The following is a 26015-nucleotide window of genomic DNA, read 5'->3' on the forward strand; positions in this document are numbered from 1 at the left end:
GGCTGGCGCGGGGGCCTGTCGGGGGCGCTGGTTCGGTAATGAGGAGAAAGTAGCCATGGTAGGTGAGGGTGGTCAGCGGTGAAGAGAGGAGACAGGGGCATTGCGGCTCTAGGGTTGCTGGCGGCGGCAAAGCAGGGGATGGTACGAAGGTCCTCTGGTCGGCAAGGGTGAGAAAGGGAAGGAGAGAAGGAGGGGTGGTCGCTAACGTTGACGCTGGAAACTGCAAGAATGGAAACAGAGGCAATTTGGGGCTAGTGGTGGTAGTGGTGGTAAGGTGATGAGTAGATGAGGATGATGAAGTGGTTAGGTGGGGGGAGGTAGATGATGCAGATGATGATAAGGGTAATTTGGGGTTTTTTATATGATTTTTTAGTGTTTGGATAATTTTGTTGTATGAAACTCATGTTTTATGGGTACAAATGGTAATTTTCTTTTTTTATGGGTAGATGTGTCAGCGTATTTAACTTTCGTGGATAGAAATGGTAGTTTACTCTTTTTTTATTTGGAAATGTGGGTCCCACTTGAGTTGAGACCCCCAACAAATCTCCTCTCACCGACTCAAGTGGGGATAGGTTGCTCTACCAAGTTCGTCTTCTCTTTACAAGAATCAAACTTCACTGCAGGTAGATTTCATCATATCTGAACTATTATCATCAGTATAGATCTTCTTAAGTACATACGACTTCAACTCAACTGTAATACCCTACCACACAGAGTTTTACGCTTAAGTTTGTAAAATAGAGGTGGTGAAGTATTACGACCTCTAAAAATAAAATAATAAAGTATACATGCATAATATAATTGAAGGAATATAATATTCGAGAAGTCTTAAAATTTGGTTAAGCAAAATGTGAAAAATAAAAGCGCAACTCTCAAGATAACGATTACTTGCGTACGAAGAAAGGTAAAGATACACATATATGATAAGACTAGAGTGTCAAGAATACAAATATTCAAACTCCAAACTCAACCTGCAAAGTCAAGGCCGGCTGGAGAATATTTATCTACACAGGTATAAATATACATCCTAGAAGTACTCAAAATACATAACATAAGTTCCTAGTTCTCCATCCAATCTCTAAGAGGTACAAAGTAAAAACTACACAATGGAGGAAATCTAAACATGAATACATATATATATATATATATATATATATATATATATCAAAATGCATAAGTCTAACTTTGCCTGCAAAAGAAACTCCAGACATTTAGCGAGGTGTCTCTCGACCTATATCTGAAAATGGCAACATATGTATCAGGTGAGAGCTGTAACAGCCCAGACCACCCGCTAGCACGATATTGTCCGCTTTGGCACACAAGGTCTCACGGTTTTGCCTTTGACGATAGGGATGCTAGCCGAAACCCCTCACACTCACTCGTCAAAACGCGTCATGCTAGGGATAGGTATCCACACCCTTATAAGGCATGCTTCGTTCCCCTCTCCAACCGATGTGGGCCTCACAGTCCACCCCCCTAAGGGAGCCCAGCGCCCTCGCTGGCACATCGATCCGGGTTTCGGCTCTGATACCATCTGTAACAGCCCAGACCACGCGCTAGCACGATATTGTCCACTTTGGCACACAAGGCCTCACGGTTTTGCCTTTGACGATAGGGATGCTAGCCGAAACCCCCCACACTCACTCGTCAAAACGCGTCATGCTAGGAATAGGTATCCACACCTTTATAAGGCATGCTTCGTTCCCCTCTCCAACCGATGTGGGCCTTACAAGAACCAGAGGTTCTCAGCATGATAATGGTGCCCACATAAATAATATATAAAGTTTCGAAAAAGTTAGAGATAATTCTAGAACTCTGACACTCAGATCTAAAACTTAAAACTATAATTGAAAACTATAAATAAGGTAAGTTATCTAAGGTTCTTAAAGTTTTAACTAAATCCTAACTTGATCCCTCACTTTTCTCTTTCCTCCAATCCTTTAAAATTTCGGTGGAACTGTCCTCGTCACTCCTCCACCAGATAAGGGCCTCTCAGTTGTACAGACAAACAATACAGACAAAGAAAACACAAATAGGATGCAGTTACAGCAAGAAAATCATATAACAAGTAAGCATAGATATTCAAATAGGCAACCCAAGTAATGCAAACTCAAACAAGACAAACAAATGCATATGATGTATTCATTTTTCACTGACTGTGAGCTCATATGTCGGTTACTTTGGCAGAACCCAACATACTCGGTAGCTAACCTGGATACTCACTTGGTGAACGATACAGTACCACGATCCTCACTTAGTGAACGGTAAAACACACCATTCTCAAAAATTTAATTCCACAAATTTTTTGTACATAATCTTTTAAATGATTAAAATAATAATAGAGGAGTTTTTAGTTTTATAATTAGTTATATATATATATAACTCTTCAAATAAAAAATTATATCATAATAAATTCTATAGTATAATGCAATGATATAATATAATAAAAACTAATTCTGACCATCTATTATATTTATTAAAGTACTTGATTAAGTTGAATTTTTTGATAAAGTATAAAAAAGAGAGTCAATTTTTTTTATTTGATTTTGATAAATGAGTTAAATTTATTTTAAACAAAGATCAACATATAAATACAAAAGTAATATATTGACACTCAACCAAATTAAAGTTTGACTCATCTAAATTCTATTTCACTAAAAACATTTTGTATCATCGAATAAAATTTTACAATCATTTATATAAGTTAAAAATAAATAAAATTATGAAAATTAAAACAAATCCAAGGAATAATATAATATATGGGTTATTTGAAAAATCTATAAAAAATATAATATATAAGTTATTTGATCTATAACATATAATATATATAAATAGAATAATATTTTAATAAACAGAATTAATGATAAAAAAAGAATAATTTTTTTTAAAAAATAACTTAATAATAATATTAAAATCATTAATTATAAGATAATAGAAGTAATTTATTAAATTCATTATTAATATTAATTAAAAGTTAGTGCTAATGAAGACTATTGAAGAGACAATTAAAAAATAAAAAATTAATAAAAATTATGACTTAAAAAAATTTTATGTGACAATAGAATAATAAATAAGATGTCATCTCTAGTTATGGTAAAACCTATATATATATAGAAAAAGTAAATATCTTGAAAAAACGTCTTTTATTGAATTGAATCTTCAGTACAATGTTAAATAAACACAAAAGTTTATATATATATATATATATATATATATAGAAAAAGTAAATATCTTGAAAAAACGTCTTTTATTGAATTGAATCTTCAGTACAATATTAAATAAACACAAAAGTGATATATATATATATATATATATATATATATTCTTTATGAAACATTTGGAAAAAAGGGAGCCAAGACCCTTAATTACAGGCCTTCTGATTTATTCAAGGTTAACATCAAATATATCAAGGATTGATGATGCCATTGAATTTTCAGTTTCCAGCCGCAGAAAAAAAAAAAAATCCAAGCAGTTCCAATTGCTTCACGGCGAGAAAAAAGGAAACAGGAGAGGACAGGGGAAGAAAAAAAAAGAGTTTTTTGGGGGGGGGGGGGGGGGGGGACTTGGACACAAAAGGAATGTAAGGACAAGTTATATGCACATCCAATCTATTTTTTTTATATTATATAAAAGTTAAGACTAATTTTTTTTATAAAAAAAAGTTAATACCAATATTATCATACAATGAAAAGTTCATATTTTACTATTTTATAATTAGTAACTTTTATGTTGTTTATAATTTGGTATCTAACTTTTATTTAATTTATTTTTTATAAAAAAAATTTGAATATTTAATAATTATTTATTTTTATATTTTTAAATTAAATATTAATTTTTATTCTTTTTTTGTAAGCTAGACAAACATTTTTAGACATTATAACGATCACTTCTATAATTTTGTCATATAAGCATTATTATAAAAGTGTCTATCTTTTTCAGTTTTTCTATCTATAATGTTTCTAAAAACCGTTACAATGTCAACAAAAAAGTAGTTATAATTACATTCATTTTAGTTTTACTCACTTTACAATCATTAACTCTCACTCAATATCATCATTAACTACATACAATATATTCTCTCTTATTCACTCATTTTTACATCATGGTCACACGACTCATTCTCTCCTACTCACTTCTACTCATATTTATTATATAAATCAGTATCTGATTCACTTTACACTTTTTTTTCACATAATTTTATGTCTCTTATTCTATCTTTCCTTCATTCTTGTCAATATTTTGTACAATTATTTTTATAATTAAAGTTTTTTTTAGTTTACTAAATTATTGATTCATCATATATTAGAAGATGAATTTTCTAAAATACTAAAATGTATATTTTTACGATTTTTTTATTTTTAGCTAATTGTGTTCATTGATTATATATTATCTTTGTCACATATATTATTTTTTACCATTTCACATTTTATATTTTTAAATATTATTTAATTATAATAATAATGTTAAAAATATATATGGTGTCATAATTCATGAAAAATAAAATTAAAAAGTTGAATGTTATGTTCAGTTATTAAAACATTATACACTCATTTGCATTGTATCTAAAAGTATTATTCTGCAAATTCATATAAAATACAAGAATTGTCTATGATGGAAAAAGTATCTTTTAGTCCTTTAAGGTCTATAAACAAATATTTTAAATTTGTGGCTATCATTTGCACTGTATAAGAATTGTAATTATATTTACTTCGGCCCCAAAATTTTAGTAATAACAAACCCGTATCTATTTGATAAAGCAAATAAATTATGTTCTCTTTTTGGTTTATAATAAACCACGACTTTGTTGTAGTTGTATGAAGCTAAGTCACTGGTGAGTTGTTTATTTTATGTAGACTTAAACTTGAATAGACTTTTGTTAATACAAAATATCTATTATATATTTTATTATATATTATTAATTTTATAATAAAAATTCATTATATAATACTTTTTTATTGTAATTAAAAAAATTTAAAATTAAGAAGTTCTTTTTCTTTTCTCTTCTTTATCTTTTTTTCTTTATCATCTATTTTATTTCACTTTTTAATTTAATATTAAAAAAATAATAATATTTTATAATATTATTAAAGTATGACATGTATAACTAGGATATAAAAGATATAAATTTAACTAACAGATTTATTATTTAAAATACAAATCTAATTCTCATATATTTATGTACCTAAATTTTTAAAATTTTTATAATACACAAATCTAACATTTAGATATATGTATCTGAAATTTTAAAATTTTTAATGCATAAATCTAACATTTAAATTTGTGTATCTCATTTAAATCGGTCTTTTAGATTTTATTTTTTTTTTTCTCAACAAATTTGACCTTCTAATTTGTTTAATAACAATTTAAAAAAAATTAATTCCATATAAAAAAAACCAACTTTTTTAATAACAGTGCATTACACACCAATTTATTCTATATAAAAAATTAGTCACTCTATTTTTCTTATATACTTTTTTATACCATGACCCAACACTAGGCCCAAACACAAATACACCTAAAGACCCAATTCAAAAATTGACCTTCACTCTTCACTGACCTCTCTTAATGAGGTCAGATTCGATACAGACTCCACTTTAAGGAAGTCGGGATCGAAGGTTAGCTGGCAGATAACACTTATTCAAATAAGTAACTACTCCTAAAATCTCGCAACTCACTTCCAGGAGACATATCTCAACTTCCCTAAGATAAAAAAAAAAACGGTTATCCACCTTAAAAGGTGGAACTAGTTCAACGATGGTTATTGGTTCACCACTATAAATATACTAACACCCCTCAGGTATCTCTAAGTTCCAATATACTTAGAGATACATTTGCTATAAACCCTTTGCTGACTTAGGCATTGGAGTGTCTTTACAAGTACCACCCCCCATTCCTCCATGCACACAAGTCAGACGGCAATTCCCTGACGCAATCCAAGTCAGAGACCACCTCCTCCTGACATTTGGGCTAACCTTACAAGTCCAACCCATTAATTTTCGATTACCCATCGTAACAATACTATTATTAATTATTAGTTTGACAATAAAAGTATATCACATATCATTTGTTAGTTGTAATTAAAATTAAAATTTAAAATCGACATTTGTATTTATATTATATTATTAGTTTGACAATAAAAATATAGATTTTTTTATTTTGAATTGTTTAAATATTTTATTTATTAAAATGTGTAACATGTACTTTTTAAACTACCATTATACATCTCAGATATAAAAAATAAAAGATAAATAAGTACAGAAGTCGAATACTATGTATCTGAGATGAAATATCTTTAAAAAAATTTCAAATGCACTTGGGATGTATTATATCTACGTATAATAATATATATTTAGAGTGCATAACATTCGAGATAAAGTCAAAAAATTAAAATATATATAAGTATAATAATATGATTATTAAATAAAAATGAAGTAATAATGAATAATAAATTATTAATTAATTTTATTTCGAAACAAAATATTAATTATAAGAAGAAAATTAATATATGGACTAAATAGATAGATATACAACAATAAAAAAAATTATATTATAATTAAATTAATAAATATTTATTAAAAAAATTAAACATACATCTTCGAATTAGGACTTAGAAACTACAGTTTTTGGTTTTGATTTTTTAGAGTTATTTTTGTTAGAGGTATAACTTAATAATATTATTAGAAAAGTTTAGGGATCAGCAATTTTTGTGGTTTGTGGCAGTATTTAACCATCAAAAGAAAAAAGAATGATATCTCACCATTAAATATAATCCCACACCATTAAAAATACTATTAATGACAAATTGATAGTTACAAAACACTAACCTCCTAACACTCTTCGTATTATTATTATCATAATATTGGCAATTAAGACAATGATACTAACATTAATAATTATAGTAATGAGAATAATAGTAATAACAATTTTAATAATTAAAATAATACTAATAGTAATAATAATAGACAAAAAAATAATATAATAGCGAAAGGTTGCAAGAAGGATAATATTAGCATGACTATAAGGTTAGCCTATATCTACATTTGTTTCAATTGTTACAATAATACAATCTACTATTTGTGGACCGCTCTCTATATTTCTGGATATTTTCATTTATTGCTTGATTCTTTAAGGTCCGAATTATACTTTCTCTGCAGAAGAAAGCTCCTAAAATACAATGCAAAAAAAAAAAAACTATGTAACGGATAACATTATCAAAAATAGGTTTGATATTATTTTTTTTCTAATTTATATATCCATCTAAATTCTGTGTAACGGTCTAAATCTAGTTGAACATAACAGAACAAAGAAATAAGGTGAACAAATCATCAAGAATAAGATCCAAATTTTTTTTTACCCAGCACCATTTTTCAATTATTCTATCATATTTTACCTTCTTTTTTTTGTTTTTGTTATTTTGGACTATTCAAAGTTCTCCAACAACTCTATTGAGAACAATCAAAGTGTGACTTTCACACATTCTCTCTTTCATGTTTTAACTTTTGTTGTACTTCTACTTGAATTTAGATCCTCTAAATTTTGAATTTTTACTTTAGAAGGTAAAGTGTGATCTCTCACTCTTGAATGATTTTTCTCTCATATTTTCTCTTAGTTCTACCTATGAAATAAATAGTGAGAGATCACATTTTACTCTCTAAAGTGAAATTCAAAATTTAGAGGATCCAAATCCCTTCTGCTTTATAAAAGTTGCAAACATTTTCATGTGTTACAAACTACTTTTACAAGTTACTAACTAAAACTTAGTTCGGTATATAGACAACTTTTAGTTGTTGTTGATAGAGATTTTCATTTTGATCTGATACCTATCTAATCAAACAGCTACCTCCAATTTTCAACATGCTACCTTGCCTCTACCACTGAGATTGTAACTTCATTTTCAGAACATGTGTTCTGATTACTTGCTAGAAAGCCTTTATTGTAACAATTCCTTTCCACATAAAATGCAGGCTGTTTTGGCTTAGGGAGATTGCTATCACTAGTTAACATTACAACCACAGAAAGCATGTCTGGCCTGTCTTCCGGACTTTGTTGCACACATAATAGAGCAATATGTATGCATCTAAGTATTTCAGTTTCATCAGAAGCGTTGCTTAATGAATCATCAATCAGTTCTAAGTGTCTCTGCTCAACCCACAATCTCCAGCTCTGAAGAAATACAAAAATCAGAACGAATATCTAAGTACATGTTCATTAGTGTGTCATGGACCTCATGTTGAAGAAACTTTGTTGTAATAAAAACATGTCAATCCATATCGTATCACAGTATCATTACTCTCATTATTTATTTTTCGTTTATTATACTTACATGTCCAAGAAGATTAAGGCTATGATTCGGGTCGCTGAAATCTCTATTCTTCTTGCCGCTTAGTATCTCCAGTGCCAAAACTCCAAAGCTAAAGACATCTGACTTCACAGAAAATTTCCCATGAACTGCATACTCAGGAGGCATATAACCACTGCAAAACATTATTTTAATATAGAATCAATAACCTCTCAAACATCAGAAAGCACCAACAAGAATGTAAGGTATCTGCAAACAGCACTCTTACTATGTCCCAACTATCCGATTGGTTTTCGCCTCAGTTTGATCTCCCCCAAAGGCCTTCGCAAGCCCAAAGTCAGAGATTTTTGGATTCATATTGGCATCTAGAAGAATATTGCTAGCTTTGAGGTCTCTGTGAATAATCCTCATTCTAGAGTCTTGATGAAGATAAAGAAGCCCACGAGCAATGCCAACAATAATATGCATGCGTGTTGGCCAATCTAGTAATTTTCTCCTTGTTTGGTCTAAATGGTTCAATTCATTTTCAAAGTCAGTGCACACCATAACAGGCTATAAACTCAAATGGAAACTATAAATGAAAGATGGCTCATACCAAATATAAAGGAGTCCAAGCTTTTGTTAGGCACATATTCATATACTAACATTTTCTCTTCCTCCTCAAGACAACAACCAAAAAGCTTAACAAGATTACGGTGCTGAAGCTTAGCAATTGTATTGACTTCATTTCTCAATTCATTTAGTCCTTGGCCAGAATTTATGGAGAGCCTCTTTACAGCTATCTCTTGTCCATCAATTAATGTGCCCTGAAAAGTGAAAACAATAACATCCATATTGAATTTGTACTTTGTGAAATGGGATAGTTGATCATCTTAACATTATTATATTACCTTGTAAACAGGGCCAAATCCACCTTCTCCCACCTTGTTATCACTAGAAAAGTTGGCTGTTGCATTAACTATAGTTTGAAAATCAAATGTTGGCCAGTCCACCTCTTCCTTTCTTTGTCCACATCTGTAATCCTGGTTGTGAACTTTCTCTGCCACTCCAAATTCAGAGGATAGAAGTAAAGAAAGGAACAAAATGGCCTCAGACTGATACTATAAACGTAATCAGTTATCAACTTATTCTAATTTACCTCTCTTTCTTCTGCTGTCACTTTGTTTATAGGTTAAGTGTCCCAGAAAGAGGAAGATAATCATGACCAAAACACCACATACAATTATGATACCCACTAGTCTTTTGTCTTTGTTGGATCGCTCCATTTTCTTTACACTATCTGTGAAATTTAGAACATAATCAGAAGGGATTTTAAGGAACTTTGATGACATTATAATTATCTATACATTTCAATATTACTTCAATACAAATAAAAACTCTAAGATAACTTTATGACCAGATAATTGATTTTTTTATTTGTTGGAATCTTGGATGCATATGCTGATAAACATAGAATTTCTTTTTCATCATTCCTTCAACACATAATACATAAGGCAGAAAATGAAGCTGGGTAATGTTTGAATTGTTTTGAACTTTAGAACTACCAAAGATATCTAATTAAATGACAACCAACAGAAACTAAATAAACAGTAAAATAAAAATTACCAATGTCTGAAGCAGCTAGCCTTACATAAAGGTCTTGACCACGCTCGCTATATTGGATTATATCCACCAGTTCGACAAACCAAAGCAAGCAACCACTTCCATCAACATATAAGTTTGCATATGCAGTACACGAACATTTACTTGAGCACAATTGACCACATTCTTTAAGATTCAAGGTTTCACTGAAAAATGATGAGGAGGTATTAGGCAATTTAACTCCTGTGTACCTCAAGAAGCCATCATCATGGCAATTCAAGTTCGTCCTGCGTTCACATCCAGTAAACCAGTTCCCATTATTCCAATCTTTTGGAGACTTAGGACTGAACCCGGTCAAGCATCCACAAATAGGGAAGTTATTGTTATTGCAGACGGCATTAGCACCACACCATGCATAATGTTGGCACTGATTTGACAGAGATGTTGAGGAGAGTGCCCAATTCTGGATCCGATTGATCCATACGAATCGCTGCATGTTGCCTGATGGATGCAGTACATCTCTTGACAACATAGACGACCCAGAACTCTTCCTGAGTTGGTAACCCACATAAACTTCACTTTCACTATATGTGAATTGAAAGACCAATGATGCTTCTGACCTTGCTGGATTTCCTGTCAACTCAAGACCATTCCACGATCCAAATCGTGACACTATAGTGGTTCCTTTTCTTATAACCACCTGTGGCCAACCATGAGTATCAAGATGAATTGAGTACTTACCAGGGGCAGGGTCATCTTTACTCTTCCAAGATGTTAAGAATGTCTCCAAACCAGTAACCAGGTTCTTCCCAATCTTCATCCCAGGCATATATGTGTCACAAGGATAATCAAAACTCTGCCACAAATAGGATTCTGTGGTTCTACCATTAGAGGCTCTCACCACAAGATTCCCTGATTCCAGAAGCTGTGCAAATGCATCTTCTGCAGTTGCATATGCATTTGAAGACCAAACAATATTACCTGTGATATTAATAAGGTTAAGGATACCCCCCTTAGTGATCCTGAGAATTCCTGAACCATCTCTAATAGGAGCTTCTCTATTTGCTACCCATATAGGAGTTCTAGGTGAAGCCACGTACCATATTCCCAAATATCGGTTTCTGGAGTTACCAGGGCTGAAGAACCCCAGTTCAAAGGTCCCTCTTGCGGAAACTAACTTGTCACCATCTTTGATGAGTTTATGTGTAGTAAGAATGTCTAGAGCTGAGAAGCTTGATAAGAATGAAGCGAAAAGAGAAGTCACAAAAAGTGACACAAGGCTTCTCATGTTTTTGCTTAAAGGGCAGGTACTGGGTAGTGTAAATTTGATTGAAAAATCATAGTTAATAATATAAACGGTGATACCATAAAACGATTGCTCCAAGCTGCAAGGTCCATTAAATCTGGAAGTGCTATTGAGGAATTTGTCTCTTTCTCGGGACATCATTTGCTTGGTCACAGATGCAATCGCAATCAAACCAACTGACTCTAACTTTGAACTTTCATATTTGGCTCTGACACGTGACATCCCAAAGCCGAAAAGTAAAACACATGCTTGTGGCAAATTCAATGTTGTTATGACTCATGAAAGTAACAATTTAACATAACATTATCCATTGGTGTCTTGTTCTGAATTAAAAAGGTTGATAAGCTCATTTTAATATTTTCTAATGAAAATAAATTGCTAAAAAGAACATAATCAATCAAGCATACACGTAACGTTAAAGTTTTCCAACCAGTGATTTGAATAAACCAAAACCAAAAGAAAAGGGAAAGAAGGACACGGTATTTAATATTTACTATTTAGTGTTGAATTCAAATGCACACTTTCTTTTCCAAAGGCTCAGTATTAATAAAAGAATGTAAGCTATAGTTTATTAGTTTTACTCTGAAAAGTCACCATGCTTTGTTAGTAGGAAAGCATGACCGCCGCCGAAGGATCATGTTCCAATCGCTAATGATTCCGTCAACAAGAAATTTCAAAGGCTATCAACTATCAAGCATAGTGCTTTGATACCGTAGAATGCAAACCAAGTAACGATGATAAATAAAAAATAAAAATTGTGGAAAGTTCTATTTGTAAACTCGTATGTGCAGTTAGAGTTAACTTGGTTGTGCAGATAACTCTCTTATACATAAGAGGAATTACAGCGTGTAGTTATTTCAACAAGGAATATATTTTCGAGTTGAAATTCGCAATTTACCTATCAGATGCTGATAAAACATATAAGACATTGCTGTGTCATTTCTATCATAGTTGCAAACTGTAGTAAAAATGGCATCCTATTTTTAATGATTCAATACAGCAAGGGTAAAGATCAAACATGCCCTTGAGAAAATTTAAATATAAAAGCATCTTATTACAATTTCCTAAATATTGCCTTTTCAAAACATGGCATCCCCTGCAGACTGAAATCACAACTACATAAAGTTGGGTGGAACAAAGCTACATTAAAACAAACATCTAATTCATGAGAAAACAGCCGCAAGTATATTAATGCACATGGTAAGTATAACAAAATTATGAATTGTAAAGAATTTCAATCAGAATGAAGATTGCTATTGGTTTTTAAGTGCATTCATTTTCTCCCTCAGGTAGTAGAGTTTGGCCCTCCTGACTCTCTTCTTGTCTAGCACTTTTATCTCCTTTATATTTGGTGAATACCTACACATATTGGATATGTATTAGGCACTGACTATTAATATGACTATTTGCCATTAAAACAAGCACAACCAATAAAGAAGTAGAAGATAGCAAACAACAGTCCTCCTCCCCCTATGGCCTCCTCAAAACCCAAAATAAAAGTAATCCATATAGCATATGACACTATGACAGGCTGAAAAGGAGGATTACTAAATATCACTAACAGTAGAATACAATTTACATCATGCTCTGAACTGTCACTGTCCACTCAACACCATGGTTCTTTAGTGCTACTATAGCACTCTATAACTGCTTTGGTTACATGCAATTCCAGGATCTACGCAAGAGCACACAAGGAACAGCCAAAGTTTATATGACAATCACAAACCCTTTTCATAAAGTGATATAACTAGAATATCAAATAACACTGATGGTTCATCAACCTATGGTCAGTTCTTAGTGGAGCCATGTTTTTGTTATCTTTCATTTTTTATGACGAAGCACAAAGCAATTTACCAAGTCAAAAGAGCTTGTCTGCAATGAGATCAATTTATAAATTGGGAAATTCATACTTACAGCGGGAATAGAGATTCGATCCCAACACCAGCCACCAGCCTTCTAATTCTAAATGTAGTGTTAAGACCAGCATTACGCCTTGCAATAACAATGCCTTTAATGATAGAAACACGCCTCTTGTTCTCAGGTACTTCCTGTTATATCAAATGTAGAAGTGCATACAAATCATGTTAATACAATGAACAAAATACAAGCACTGCACAAATATAGATAATTCTTCAAACAAACCTATCATACCACTTTGAGCTCCACAATATAACCAGGCTTTATGTCAGGGATCTCTCTCTGCGCTCTCACCTCCTCTACTGCCTCCTTGTTTAAAATCTATGTAACATAAAACCAACAAATTTCACAATGAGAAAAATAGAAATTAAATTCTTCTTGCTTAAAATAAAACAAAGTAGTCACATGCCTGCATAATGTGCCTGCCAGTTTTATCTAATCTCTTAAATTTGATGCGAGGAGGCACATCTGGCACAGGATTGGGAATATCTTCAGAAAAACCAATAGAATCTGTCGCTGTTGACATAAACCTGCTGGAAAAAGAAGGTCCAAACATAGCAGTCTGCTGAAACGAAGCCAGTCCAGAATTCCGGAGTTCAGACACAAAACCATTATTGGACTCGAAACTTGTTAATGCCTCAGACCGAGATAATCCCCTAATCTGCGCAGGAAAACACATGAGCATTCAGCCATATGAGCTCGTATCCCATAAGGACAACACCTAAAATCCAAGAACACACTTCCAATGCGAAAGACGGAATAACAGAAGCATGAAACATCATAACACTTCAGGTAGGGGGAACATTTAAAAAAAAAAAAAAAGAGGAAACAAAACTCGCTCGTTAAGATTATAAGCTGACTAAAACACCAAAGAAGCTAATTCCAAGTTCAAAGAACTGTTTTGTTATTCAATCAGCCATGAGTAAAAAAAGCAGGATTTAACAGAGCATATTAGCATAACCGAGTTTAATCACATTTCAGGATTATAATAAATCGAATGGTATTTATAGTGTTAACTTTATGTTATATCATATAATTCTAAATCTATAATGATTCGAACATATAAAAGCTGAAATCACATTACGAATCTTAGCTCAACCTACAAGTTCATCACCGAAACCATTATAAGTCTATGTTACATACAAAAAGGTAAATTAAAAAGCATGATAATAAAATTCAAGCACGAAAAGCGAAAGGAAAATGAGTAAAATGAAGAGGTAGTTACAGCGATGGGAGAAAAAGGAGAAGAAGAGAATGGGCGAGAAGTGGTGGGAGGATGAAATTCCTGCGGAGAACGAAGGAGGGTTGATCGGAGCAGAGAGGAGAAGAGCCTGCGGGAAGCCATGTCGATGCAGAGTGATCGAAGGAGAAAGCCCACAAAGGATTAGGGTTTATGGCCTGCGCACGTGTGCCATTTTCGGGTTCACACGCTTAGCATTTGAACATCAGTGGTTAATGACCATTGTGTCCCTAAAATTAACTAATTAACTAACTATTATTTCAGATTATGAAATATTTGATAATTTGATTACTCACGATTTTAATTTGAAAGATATAAAAAAGCATAACTTTTAATTTGTTTCTTGTTAATTTATATATTTTAGAGTAAAGTATCGTTTTTGTCCCGACGTTTAGGGTAAGTCTCAAAATTATTCCTAACGTTTCAATCGTTCTTTTTAAATCCCTAACGTTTCAAAATTGACTCAATGTTATCTTGTCGTTAGAGATCTGTTAACAAAATTGACGGCGGGACAAAATTGAGACGATTTTGAAACGTTATGGACAAAAACGATACATAAAAATAAATTTTAATTTAATTTTATCTTTCAATGATATTAATTTTTTACTGTACATAGTATTCAATTATTTTTTAATTACATCTAAATAAATTACACTTAATCACATTACTTTCATTTTAAATAAATTTATTTTTTTATAATTTTAAAAAAATTTAATATATTAGAGACAAAAGGTATAATTTATATTTTATTGTATATATATTATTTTTTTCTTTTCTACAAGTTTATATACTAGTCATTCTACAAATATTTCATGATAACTAAAAATCTTTAAAAATAAAATTATAAAAAATTTAATTTATTTAAAATGAAAGTAATATGATTACGTCTAATTTATTTAGATGTGATTAAAAAATAATTGAATATTATGTATAGTAAAAAATTGATATTATTGAATGACAAAATTAAAATTTATTTCTATGTATCATTTTTGTCCCAACGTTTTCATCATATTTAAGTTCCTAACGTTTTAAAATCGTCTCAATTTTGTCCCGCCGTTAATTCTGTTAAGGATCCCTAACGACAAGACAACATTGAGTTAGTTTTGAAACGTTAGGGATTTAAATAGGACGATTGAAACGTTAGAGACAACTTTAGAACTTACCCCAAATGTTAGGGATAAAAACGATACTTTACGCTATATTTTATTACTATAGTTATCAGCATTTAAATATTTTATTATAAAAACTAATAGTTTACACAATTTTACTTCTATTGATATTGGTTAGGAAATTGATGAGAATAGAAACTAAAAATTTTGAAATATAAAATTGTAAGAAAATATATGTCTTATATTTAATACTTATACTTTATTTTTTGGCAAAAATACTGAATATATATTGTGTATTATTTTGTAATAATATATTTTTTAAACAAATAATAAACATATATTATTGTAATCATATTTCCGACGGACATAAAAATATAAAATTAAGTCTATATTAAAATTAAAATAATAAAAAATGAACTTTATGTTAAAATTATAAAAGAAAAAATATGAATTTGATCTTTATCAACTTCATTATATATATATATATATATATAATAATTCAACAATATTAAATGTATATTAAAATCAGGTAGTTAATTTTAATGTATAAATAATATTTTTGATTATTTTAACTACATATGTATAATATTTTTTTATTATTTTAACTACATATTATAATATATACCAAAAATTTAAATAGATCAGATAAGATTAGGCCTAAATTCACACTCGACTTTATCCATATCTCAATTCGCTCCATTCTTAACTCGACTCGGTCGGACCATATTACTAATCCATTCGTAAGTCAAATTACCAACATGAATGAATTAGGTCATATTAGATACAATAAAACTAGAATTGTCAGCCCTACTTGAATAATTTTCATATATTAAGTTATTTTATCACATACCTTTTTTTTCAAGTTAAATAAAAATATATTAAATGATTACACATTAATTCCTTTAGAATCAACAATAAAAAATGGTGGATAATTTTATTAATGATAAGTATCAACTATCTAAATTCGAGAGTAAATTTCTTAATTTTTTTAATTATTTAATAAAATATAATTTTTTATTATTCAATATTTATATATATATATATATATATATTTTTGTCTTATTTAAAGAGTCTAAGATAAAAAAAATACATTTTATCAAACAATCGAACAAAATTGAGAAGATCATTTTTCCCAAATTGTGATCACAACGTTGACCTATGTTGCATAATTCTAACGAATTCAGGTTGCCATCAAACTCATACTCGAAAGAACGATTATCGAGTCAATAATACTGATTTCGTTGTCGATAAGTCTAATTTTAAAACTGAGGTTAATAATAAGAAATTATACCTCTTAATTCTAGTTTTTACTTCCTCTTTCTATCTAATGTTTCTCTACACTCAGATTGTAATCGTACCTTGGACCTATGTTACATAACTCTACGGTAAATTTCTTCAAGAAACGAGTTCATATTTTAAAGAAAAATTATTGAGCTAATAATGGTGAAATGGCGATTTCGTTGTCTTTTGTGTTATAACAAATGAGGTCATGTTTGAAAGAAAGACTACTGAGTCAATAATAACAATCTTTTTGTCAATAAATCTGATTTAGGAATTTGTATTAATAAAAAAGTCATATCTTTATTTCTGTTTTTTTATTTTTTTCTTTCAATTTAATATTTTTCTTCTATATTTCAAAAGACGATAATATTTGAGAATCAAAAAATAATTAAAAGAAATTAGAATTTGAGCCATTAAATTTTTAGTTAAAAAACCACGTACTCTAACCAACTAAGCTACTCCAACTTTATTTTTATGTAGCTAAAGAAAAATTTTAGAGATTTAAGATTAATTAAAATTTAAAATTATTCTTTAGCATTTCTCTTAACTAAGTTACTTTATATTCGATAGAACTATATAATTTAATTAAAATAAATATGTTAAACATTACGATAAAGGGTCAACAAGTCTAAAGTAGTGTGAATAATTTTGTTTGACTAGTGTGTATAAACCATTCGAAAGGAAAAGTAATATTATAAGGCCTAAATAGTGGTTCATATTCAAAGTATTCAATTCATTCACTCACTATTGACTCAAGAAATAGTTATATATTAATATTCAAAATGAAGAGAAGCAAATTCATTCTCCTCTTAACCAAAACCAAAGCAATCCAACTCATTCTCTCTCTTCTCTCTTCTCTACTCACATGATTACTTCTAAGAGTAAGCAAGAAAAAGATCATTCTTATTAGAGCTCAAATTATAAAAAAAAATAGATTATCAAAATCAAAAAATAAAAGAGAAAGAAAAAAAAATTCAAAAACTAAAATTCAAAAGCAAAGATCAAATCTAAAAGTGAATCAAAAAATCATTTCTTTCTTTGTGTTTTATTTATAGCTTGTTGAAGATGTTTTCCTCCTTTATACACCGAACGAAAAATTTAAAAAAAATTGAGGTTATAAAACTCTGTTACAAATTAAGGGTCAAAAACCAAACTTGAAATCAAAATATTGATGAATGGCTCAAATCATTGAAAAAATTTGAAAAAGGAAGAAAGAGAAACAGATAGGTAAAAATGCATGTTTGCTTTATTCACTGCTACTGTCAAATCTCTCTTCTGCATTGTTGCTACTGCTATGTTATTTGGGAAAGAAGAAGTCAAAGCTGTTCAAATCAAGTTTCAAGTTTTGGAAGTTTTACTCCTCTATTAAAGGGGTAAACGGTTAGAGATTGGAGTAAAAAGTGAGTACATAAATTTGGGTCTTCATAACTTTCAAGCTAACCATTTTTTCTCTTTCATGAGTTTACATTAAATTTTTTGTTCTTGAGTGTTCATCTTTCTTTGTTTCTTTTCAATGAAAAAAGACATTAAATGAATAGTCAATAAAAGTCATTGAGAGAAAAGACAAAGAGAGTTGTAAGAAAAAGTCAAAAAATTATGTCAAAACTCTTTTGTATGTTTTTTTATTTTGTACACATAATTCTGAAGGAATTTTCTTACTAAATTGGGTAAGCCTTAGTGGTTGAAAGTCTAAGGAATGAACCTATCCAAATCAAACTTGGATAGAAGCTGGGTTTGTCCCAAATAGGATTGAGTTGAATCCTAAAAAAATTGGTATTTGTAATCTTGTGAAAAGATAGTGAAAATTCCTCCATTGTTGTAGGAGAGAGTGGATGTAGATCATATTACACATAGTAGCTGAACCAGGATACACGGCTATGCGGTTCTCTTTTCTCTACTCTTCTACTATTTTTCTTTGATATGAGACAAAATAAAAGGGTCTCCTACATTGTTTATTTATCAGAAGTCATAACTATTCAAAAGCAAAGATTTGCTATGTTCTTGATTGCATCGTGAAGAGACAAAATAAAATTGTCTCCTGAAATTTCATGTTGACAGACTAAACATCAACTATATTTCTATTCCAGTCAGAAGCAAAAGCAAAAAGAAGTTCAAAAAGGAAGTCATAGATTCAAACTCCCTTTCTCTAAGTCACTCACAAACCTTCAATTGGTATCAGAACTTTGGTCTCAAAGAAATCAAACTTCACAACTTGGAGAAAAGATCCAATGGCCACAACATGAGTTCGAATGCCGTGTCTTATACACTCACTGAAAGTCAATTCAACAACAGACCTTTCTTCTTTAATTGCAAGAACTACAACTACTAGAAGAAAATAATGTGAATATTTGTCTAATTTGTTGACTACAATATCTGAAAAATCATCATGAACGATCCGAAAGTTTCAACCAAAATAAGTGCAAAAGGAGTTGTGACACTCAAAGAAGAAGCTTAATGAAATGATAAAGACAAGAAAAAGGTGGAGCTGAACACTAAAACAATCAACATGATGCACTACTCAATTAGTTTTGAGTAGTACCAAAAAGTATCAAAGTGCAAAACAACAAAATAAATTTGGGATAAACTCTAAGTCATATATGAGGGCACAGAACAAGTGAACGAAATAAGGATCGACATGTTGAAAAAAGAGTATGAGATATTTGCCATGAAGGAAGGAGAAATAATTGATGAAATGTTCAAAAGGTTATCTGTCATCATAAATAGCTTGGATGCTATGGGAATGACTCACACTGAACAAGTGCTAGTGAGAAAAATACTGAAAAATCTTATAAAAGAGTGGAAAACAAAAGGAACTGTCATTGTTGAGAGTGGTAATCTGAAACAGATGTTATATGATAAGTTGAGAGAAAAATTACTTACCTATGAAATCACCCACTTGAACCGAGACACAAAAAAGAAAGGAGTGGCCTTGAAATCTACTGTTGAGTTATTGAAAGATGATTCCAATGATAATTTATCAAATGAAAAAATCATATTTTTTGCTAGGAGGCTAAGGAGGCTAATGAGAAGCAAGGAAAGGAACAAAAGATTGCTCTAAAGAACAGAAGAGAGACCTTAGCAAGATAATCTATCATCACTATAAGGAGGCCGACCACTTCAAGTATGACTGTCCCAAATTTAAGAAGGAAGACAATATGAGAAGAGACAAGAAAAAGATTCTGATGGCTTCTTGGAAAGATTTGAAAAATGAATCGGAAGAAGAAGAAAATTTTGAACATGAAACTCATGCTTGATTCATGGCTGATCAAGATCAAACTGAAGAGGTAATTTATCCCATTTTAAATGATCATGTTAGGAAATTTTTGGATAAATTCCATGAACTTGAGGCTAAAAATAATTCTTTAAAAAGCAAAAAATGCATACCTTAAAGAAAAATTGAGTGAAGCCAAAAATACAGTTGATTTAGAGAAAAAAAAATAAACAGCTTAAATCTGAAAATGAAACAATTAAATTGAATCATTCATTTATTTTTTTTAATGAATAGAATTGAAAAAAAATGAAAAGTTGTACAAAGTGATTAGAAGTCTAAATCAAGACATAGCTAAATTTGCTCAAAGTTCCAGTAATTTAGACATCTTACTAGCTAGTCAAAGATCATTGTTTGAAAAATCTGGATTGGAGTATTTTGATAAACATAGAACTATTTTTATGAAATCAAATGTTGAAAATGAAGCCCCAACTTCCAAAAATAAAATATTTCAAACCTCATATCACTTTGAAAAATCAGCAAAAAAAAAAATCATTGTCAAACATGTAAGAAACATGGACACTCATCTCATTAAAGTTTTATTTTTGAAAGAAAAATTGGAAGTAAAGTGTACAAGACCGTTAAAGATTTCAATTCTCTTGGACAATTAAGATGGTTAAATATCAAATGATCTAAATTGATTTAGATATCTAAGGTCACTTAAAGTGTTGTATAGCTTTGTCTTGCATCTAACAAGAAGAAAGACATATGGTACTTCGATATTGAATGCTCAAGGCACATGACCAAAAAGTCTATTTTCTTCATCAAACTTAATAAGTATGATGGAGATTTTGTGATTTTGGTGATAATGGAATGGGAAAAACCATAGCCATATAAAGTTGGTAAGAATTTTTCTATACTCATTGATAATGTATTCTTGGTTGATGGTTTGAAGCATAACCTTTTAAACATTAGTCAACTTTGTGATTTGGGATATTGGGTTACTTTCAAAAAATTAAAATGCTTAGTTGTTGATGAAAGATCTTTTGTTTGTTGTGAGAAGATGTAACAATGTGTATGGTCTTACTTTGGAGAAACTTAAAGAACAAAATGTAGGATGCTTTACCTCCATAGAATTCCAAAAATAGTTATGCTACAAGAGATTGGGACATGGTAGCATATTTCATATTTTTAAGCTTGTCAAAAAGGATTTAATTAGAAGTCTTCCTAAAATTCAATTCGACAAATACATTATTTGTGATGCTTATCAAATAGGTATACAAACTAAAAGCTCTTTTAAATCCAAGGAAGATATTTCTACTACAAGATTATTATTGAAATTGGTACATATTGATCTTTTTTGTCCAACTAGAACTCAAAGCTTAGGAGACAAACACTATGGTTTAGTTGTAGTTGATGACTATACTAGATTCGGTTGGGTTCTATTCTTAACTCACAAGAATGATGCTTTTTTAGCCTTCAATATTTTGTGCAAAAAGATTCAAAATAAAAAAATTTTGAAAATTATTTCTATTAGAAGTGACCAAGAAAAAGAGTTTGAAAACTAAGACTTCAAATTATTTTATGATGAATTTGGTATATCACACAATTTTTCTTATCCTAGAACACCTCAATAAAATGAGGTTGTTGAAAGGAGAAATAGAATCCTTCAAGAGATGGCTCAGGCCATGCTTTGTAAAAATGATGTACCCAAATTTTTATAGGTTGAAGCTGTGAATACAACTTGTTATATTTTGAATCGAACCATCATTCGAAAATTTTTAAAGAAAATCTCCTATGAGCTATGGAAAGGAACTCCTCCAAATTTTAAGTACTTTCATGCATTTAGATATAAATATTTTGTTTTAAATACAATAAACAATCTTAAAAATTTGATGTAAAGTCATATGAATGTACTTTTGTAGGTTACTCAACCACTAGTAAAGCTTATAAAGTATACCTTAAAGAACATATGACCATTAAAGAAATCATACATACTACTTTTTGAGAATCTAACTCAATTTCAAATGTTATAGAAGATAATGATGGAGAAAATCAAATTTGAATAAAACCTAAGTGGAACCAAGTTCAAGACAAATCAGAATTCTTGCAAGAAGTCCCTGACTCTAATTTTGCAAATCAAATTGTAGGAGACAAATTTGTTTTGTTTCCTACCATAACTAAATATTCTATAAATCTCAATAGTCTTAAATCAAATTAGACCGGATTTGCTCTCGCATCACCTGATGAGCGGATATTTTATACACTTTTTGACATCATTTTCATATAGTTTTTAGTATGTTTTATTTAGTTTTTATTGAGTTTTTATAGGTTTTAGTGTTAAATTCACATTTTTTGATTCTACTATGAGTTTTTGTATTTTTGTACAATTTTCGGTATTTTCTGGCTGAAATTGAGGAGTTGGAGCAAAAGTATAATTCAGAGACAGAAAAAACATTGCAGATGCTGTCCGGATCTGACCTACCTGCACTCGGAAGAGCTTTTCTGGAGTAATAAAAATTCAAATGGAGCGCTCTCAACGGTTATGGAAAGCTGACTTGTAGAGCTTTCCAACAATATATAATAGTTCATACTTTGCTTCGGATTAAAAGGCTCAAAACTGGCGTCCAACGCCAACTTCTTGCCCCCTTCCTGGCGTTCAACACCCAAAAGCAGAGACCAGCGTCCAAACGCACAATGAGGACCCTCTAGCTGACGTTCCATGCTTAAAAGACCTCATAGCACGTGAATCTCATCAAAACTCAGCCCAAACACTCACCAAGTGGAACTCAAAAATAAATTTTAGTATTAAAAAGATTATTTTACCCTTATTAGGTATATTGCTTCTAAAAATTAAAATTTTTATTGATAACAAATTTTGAACACAGCAGATGGGATTGTGATTATATTTTTCTCCCAAATCAGAGTGTTACAGCAAAATAGAAGAGGTATGAAAATGCAGAAGAATAAAATTACAGTAGCAGAAGAACGTGATAGATTTGTGTTGTTCTTGTTTTGGACAGCCACACTTATTCTTGTTGTATTAGTTAAATTAACATCTTTAATCTTTTCTTTGGCTCTAATTTTTATCTTTACTCTCCATCAAATGGATGAAAAGAAACTTTTCTTCCCTCTTACAAATGCTTTACCGGAACTGATATAGGAGAAATTTGTAGCAATAATGAACTATATTGTTTGTCGAAATTGGTTCAAATAGCTGTAGCTTTTTCTTTAATTTTTGTCCAATATGAATAGCTGAAAAAGTGCTAGCCTTATCACCAAAAAATTCTAATATGAACAGGCATAAATAAAACACACATCAAATAAACGTTTGTCTTTCAAATTCTATCAAATAATGTGTCATTGTCAAAAATAGTTACTCTTTCCTTAACTCAACAAAATTTTTTAGTGTAATCATTTTTCATTTTTTTGTTGATTTCTTTTAAGTGCAAGAACATTTTTTTCCTTCGGTGAACAAGTGCGAGAACGAATCTTCATTATGTTTCAACCTTTGTTCAAGTTGGGCTTCAATAATAAACATGACCAACACGCATCCAATGCACACTGATCTTCTCTTTGCTTGGGCGATCATCATATTGGGCTGTTTCCCAAGATGAGAATTTTTTCTAAGCCCAATAGATATATTATTTTACCTATGTCCAAAAATCGATTTTTACCAAGATGAATTGGTCAAATGCCAAGACCAAAAGAAAAAATTGGTCAAATGCGTGAAAAAACTTGAGAAATTAGGTCTTTTCTTGTTAGAGTCAGTGAGTTAATAAAGGAAAAATTATATAAAAGTTTCTAAAGAACTTTGAGTTTTACTCTACATTTTACTTCATGGTTACTCCGACAATCATCCGAAAATTCCGGCCATCAACGTAATCTCTTGATAACTGAAAGTACCACATTCAATAGAAATGTCACTATACACAATGTCATCCAGATATATATCGTTGTCATCTATCACCATGCATAGACCCTCAAAAATCCAAAATATAGACATAGTCCCTTTCCAAAACTGTGTTTTGTGAGGTGTGAGGTGGGAGGAGTGCTGTATGACTGCATGTTGATCACATTCTCAAATCTAAATGATAAAGACTAATATTTGGTAACCAAAATCTTTGAATAGTTAATAATGTCGCACATTTTTAAGGGGGTTAAAATTAGAGTTTAGCTAATGTGTTTTAATAAGATTATTATTAGTAAAAATTTTAATTTTAGTAATAAATATATAATAAATTTATTGAAAATTTTAAATTTTATATGTATTTGATAAATGATAATAGAGAAAATTATCAAAATGATATCCAAAAGTTTGTATTATTGACGAAACAAACTCTAAAAAATGCTAATGACAAATAAGCATCTGGAAAATTTAAAAGCACGACAAAAAGAATTAGATATTAAATATATATTCTAAAAAACGATTTAGAGATCAAATTTTGATGCAAATTTTTGCAATTATTATTAGAAAAATAAGATCTTTTTATCCTTAAAATTTGACAATTTTTTGTTAAGTGAATTTTTTTTAAAATTTTTTAGTGTGAATGACTATATTCTTTTGAACAATAAAAAGAAAAATTTAAATATCAAATTTTGCTCTGAATTTTTGTGTATCTTCTACATATTTATTCAATTATTGCTACAAAAATTTAAATTTAATAGATAAATTGTTTGTTAATTATGAAAAAAAATTTTGTTACTTAAAAAATTATAATATTTATTAGTTTCTTTTGTCGTATTTTTAAATTGTTCAAGGATTATTTTGTTGATAACATCTTTTAAGAATTTTTTTATCAGTGACAGAATCTTTTAAGTACCAAATTATTGGTAGTTAACCCACAATAATATTACATTACCAAATTGATCTAATAGTTTAAAAATTAATAATTAAAAATTGTAGTTGAAGTAGAAGAAGGAGAAGAGGCATGAAAAGGAAAAAAATCTTAATTAAACTTAATTATAAAAATAATTTATTCACTTAGTATTAAAATCAATTAATAACCCTAATATGTACCCTAACCAAGCTCAAAATTTTGTTATGGGTGTGATGTGCGTGAAATTTCCCAAAATGAAGCAAAAGTAAAAAAAAATTATGAGTATAGGTGTAAGAGGTCTTTCGCTAGCTAATAGACCAACTAAGCAAAAAAGGGGTGTCTCCCCAAATATATCACTACAGCGAAAAGAAATAATAAACTTAAGAAGAAGAAAAATTCTTGAATTATGGAGAAGAAATACTTGATGGAGCGTGTAGCATCTGGAGCTCGACTAGCAATTTGGTGGAGGCGAAATCATTTCTGATGGAGGTCTTCTTATTTTCACAAAACTTAGGAGTTACGTTCTTTCTAGCTATACCAAAGAAGGATCGCCAAGAGAGCAGAATCTTCTTCACCATTTGAGTTAAATTTGAGCTTTCCAACCATCGCTTGCACCATTGATAAAAGTAAGTTGGGGGAACATTTGGGAAAAACACATTCAGGAAAAAACGCACTCAGATCTCCTTGAAAAATTTACAGTATATTAAGTAGCGAAGTACTATCTCTGGATTTTTTTGTCAGGAAGGGCAAGTGTCTCTGGTTAACGGGAATCTCTAGTGGAGCAATTGAAGAATTGAGAGTCATTTGTGGAGAGCTTTCCACAAAAAGTTCTTGATCTTATGGAGAATTGAGAGTTTCCAAAGACAATTTCACATTTTCTTTTGTTGCAATAATAGGGGCAACAATTCAATTGCCTCATGCATAAAGTGGTAGGCTACTTAATAATCAGAAGCAACATTATAACATTTGACTTATTCTTTATCTATTGCAATTTATCAAAAACATCACTAATTGTAGTGGATAAAATTCTGTTACTGATATCCTGGAGAAAATGTTTTAACACTAAGATTGATTCTATTGCCTGTCTTCATTGGGTCGGTCTTTCACCCAAATCAACTAATGCTGAGCAGCTTGGGGCAATGAAATTGGAGGGACTGTGAATAGGTAGAGAGGTGGAAGCCAAGGATCCTCAAAAGTTCTAATCTCAGTGCCATACCAACACTTTAGGATAATCCTTTTTCAACAACTGTTCGA

At 30.4% G+C, this 26015-nt stretch overlaps 2 protein-coding genes across 5 annotated transcripts; both read right to left on the bottom strand.

Moving 5' to 3' along the window:
- Nucleotides 1-7106: 7106 nt before the first annotated feature.
- Nucleotides 7107-11423, bottom strand: LOC130944272 (G-type lectin S-receptor-like serine/threonine-protein kinase At4g27290). Of its 4 annotated transcripts, XM_057872530.1 has the most exons (8): nt 10981-11073; nt 9905-10861; nt 9438-9578; nt 9190-9344; nt 8895-9105; nt 8568-8805; nt 8324-8474; nt 7113-8193 (listed from the first exon to the last, which is right to left on the bottom strand). In XM_057872530.1, exons 2-8 carry the CDS (start codon nt 10707-10709, stop codon nt 7858-7860), a joined length of 2037 nt encoding a protein of 678 aa, XP_057728513.1. In that variant the 5' UTR covers nt 10710-10861; nt 10981-11073; the 3' UTR covers nt 7113-7857. The 4 variants fall into 4 exon arrangements, with proteins under 4 accessions (XP_057728510.1, XP_057728511.1, XP_057728513.1 ...); XM_057872527.1 differs by having other exon boundaries at nt 7107-8193; nt 9905-11423; XM_057872528.1 differs by having other exon boundaries at nt 7111-8193; nt 9190-9338; nt 9905-11423.
- A 769-nt stretch (nt 11424-12192) lies between these two features.
- LOC130945119 (50S ribosomal protein L19-1, chloroplastic-like) lies at nt 12193-14504 on the bottom strand. The gene is made up of 5 exons (XM_057873803.1): nt 14329-14504; nt 13513-13764; nt 13338-13424; nt 13101-13234; nt 12193-12545 (listed from the first exon to the last, which is right to left on the bottom strand). The coding sequence occupies exons 1-5, from the start codon at nt 14446-14448 to the stop codon at nt 12440-12442; spliced, it is 699 nt and encodes a 232-aa protein (XP_057729786.1). The 5' UTR covers nt 14449-14504; the 3' UTR covers nt 12193-12439.
- Between the last annotated feature and the right edge of the window lie 11511 nt (nt 14505-26015).

The sequence above is a fragment of the Arachis stenosperma genome, chromosome 8 (assembly GCF_014773155.1).
Source record: "Arachis stenosperma cultivar V10309 chromosome 8, arast.V10309.gnm1.PFL2, whole genome shotgun sequence".
Lineage (NCBI taxonomy): Eukaryota > Viridiplantae > Streptophyta > Magnoliopsida > Fabales > Fabaceae > Arachis > Arachis stenosperma.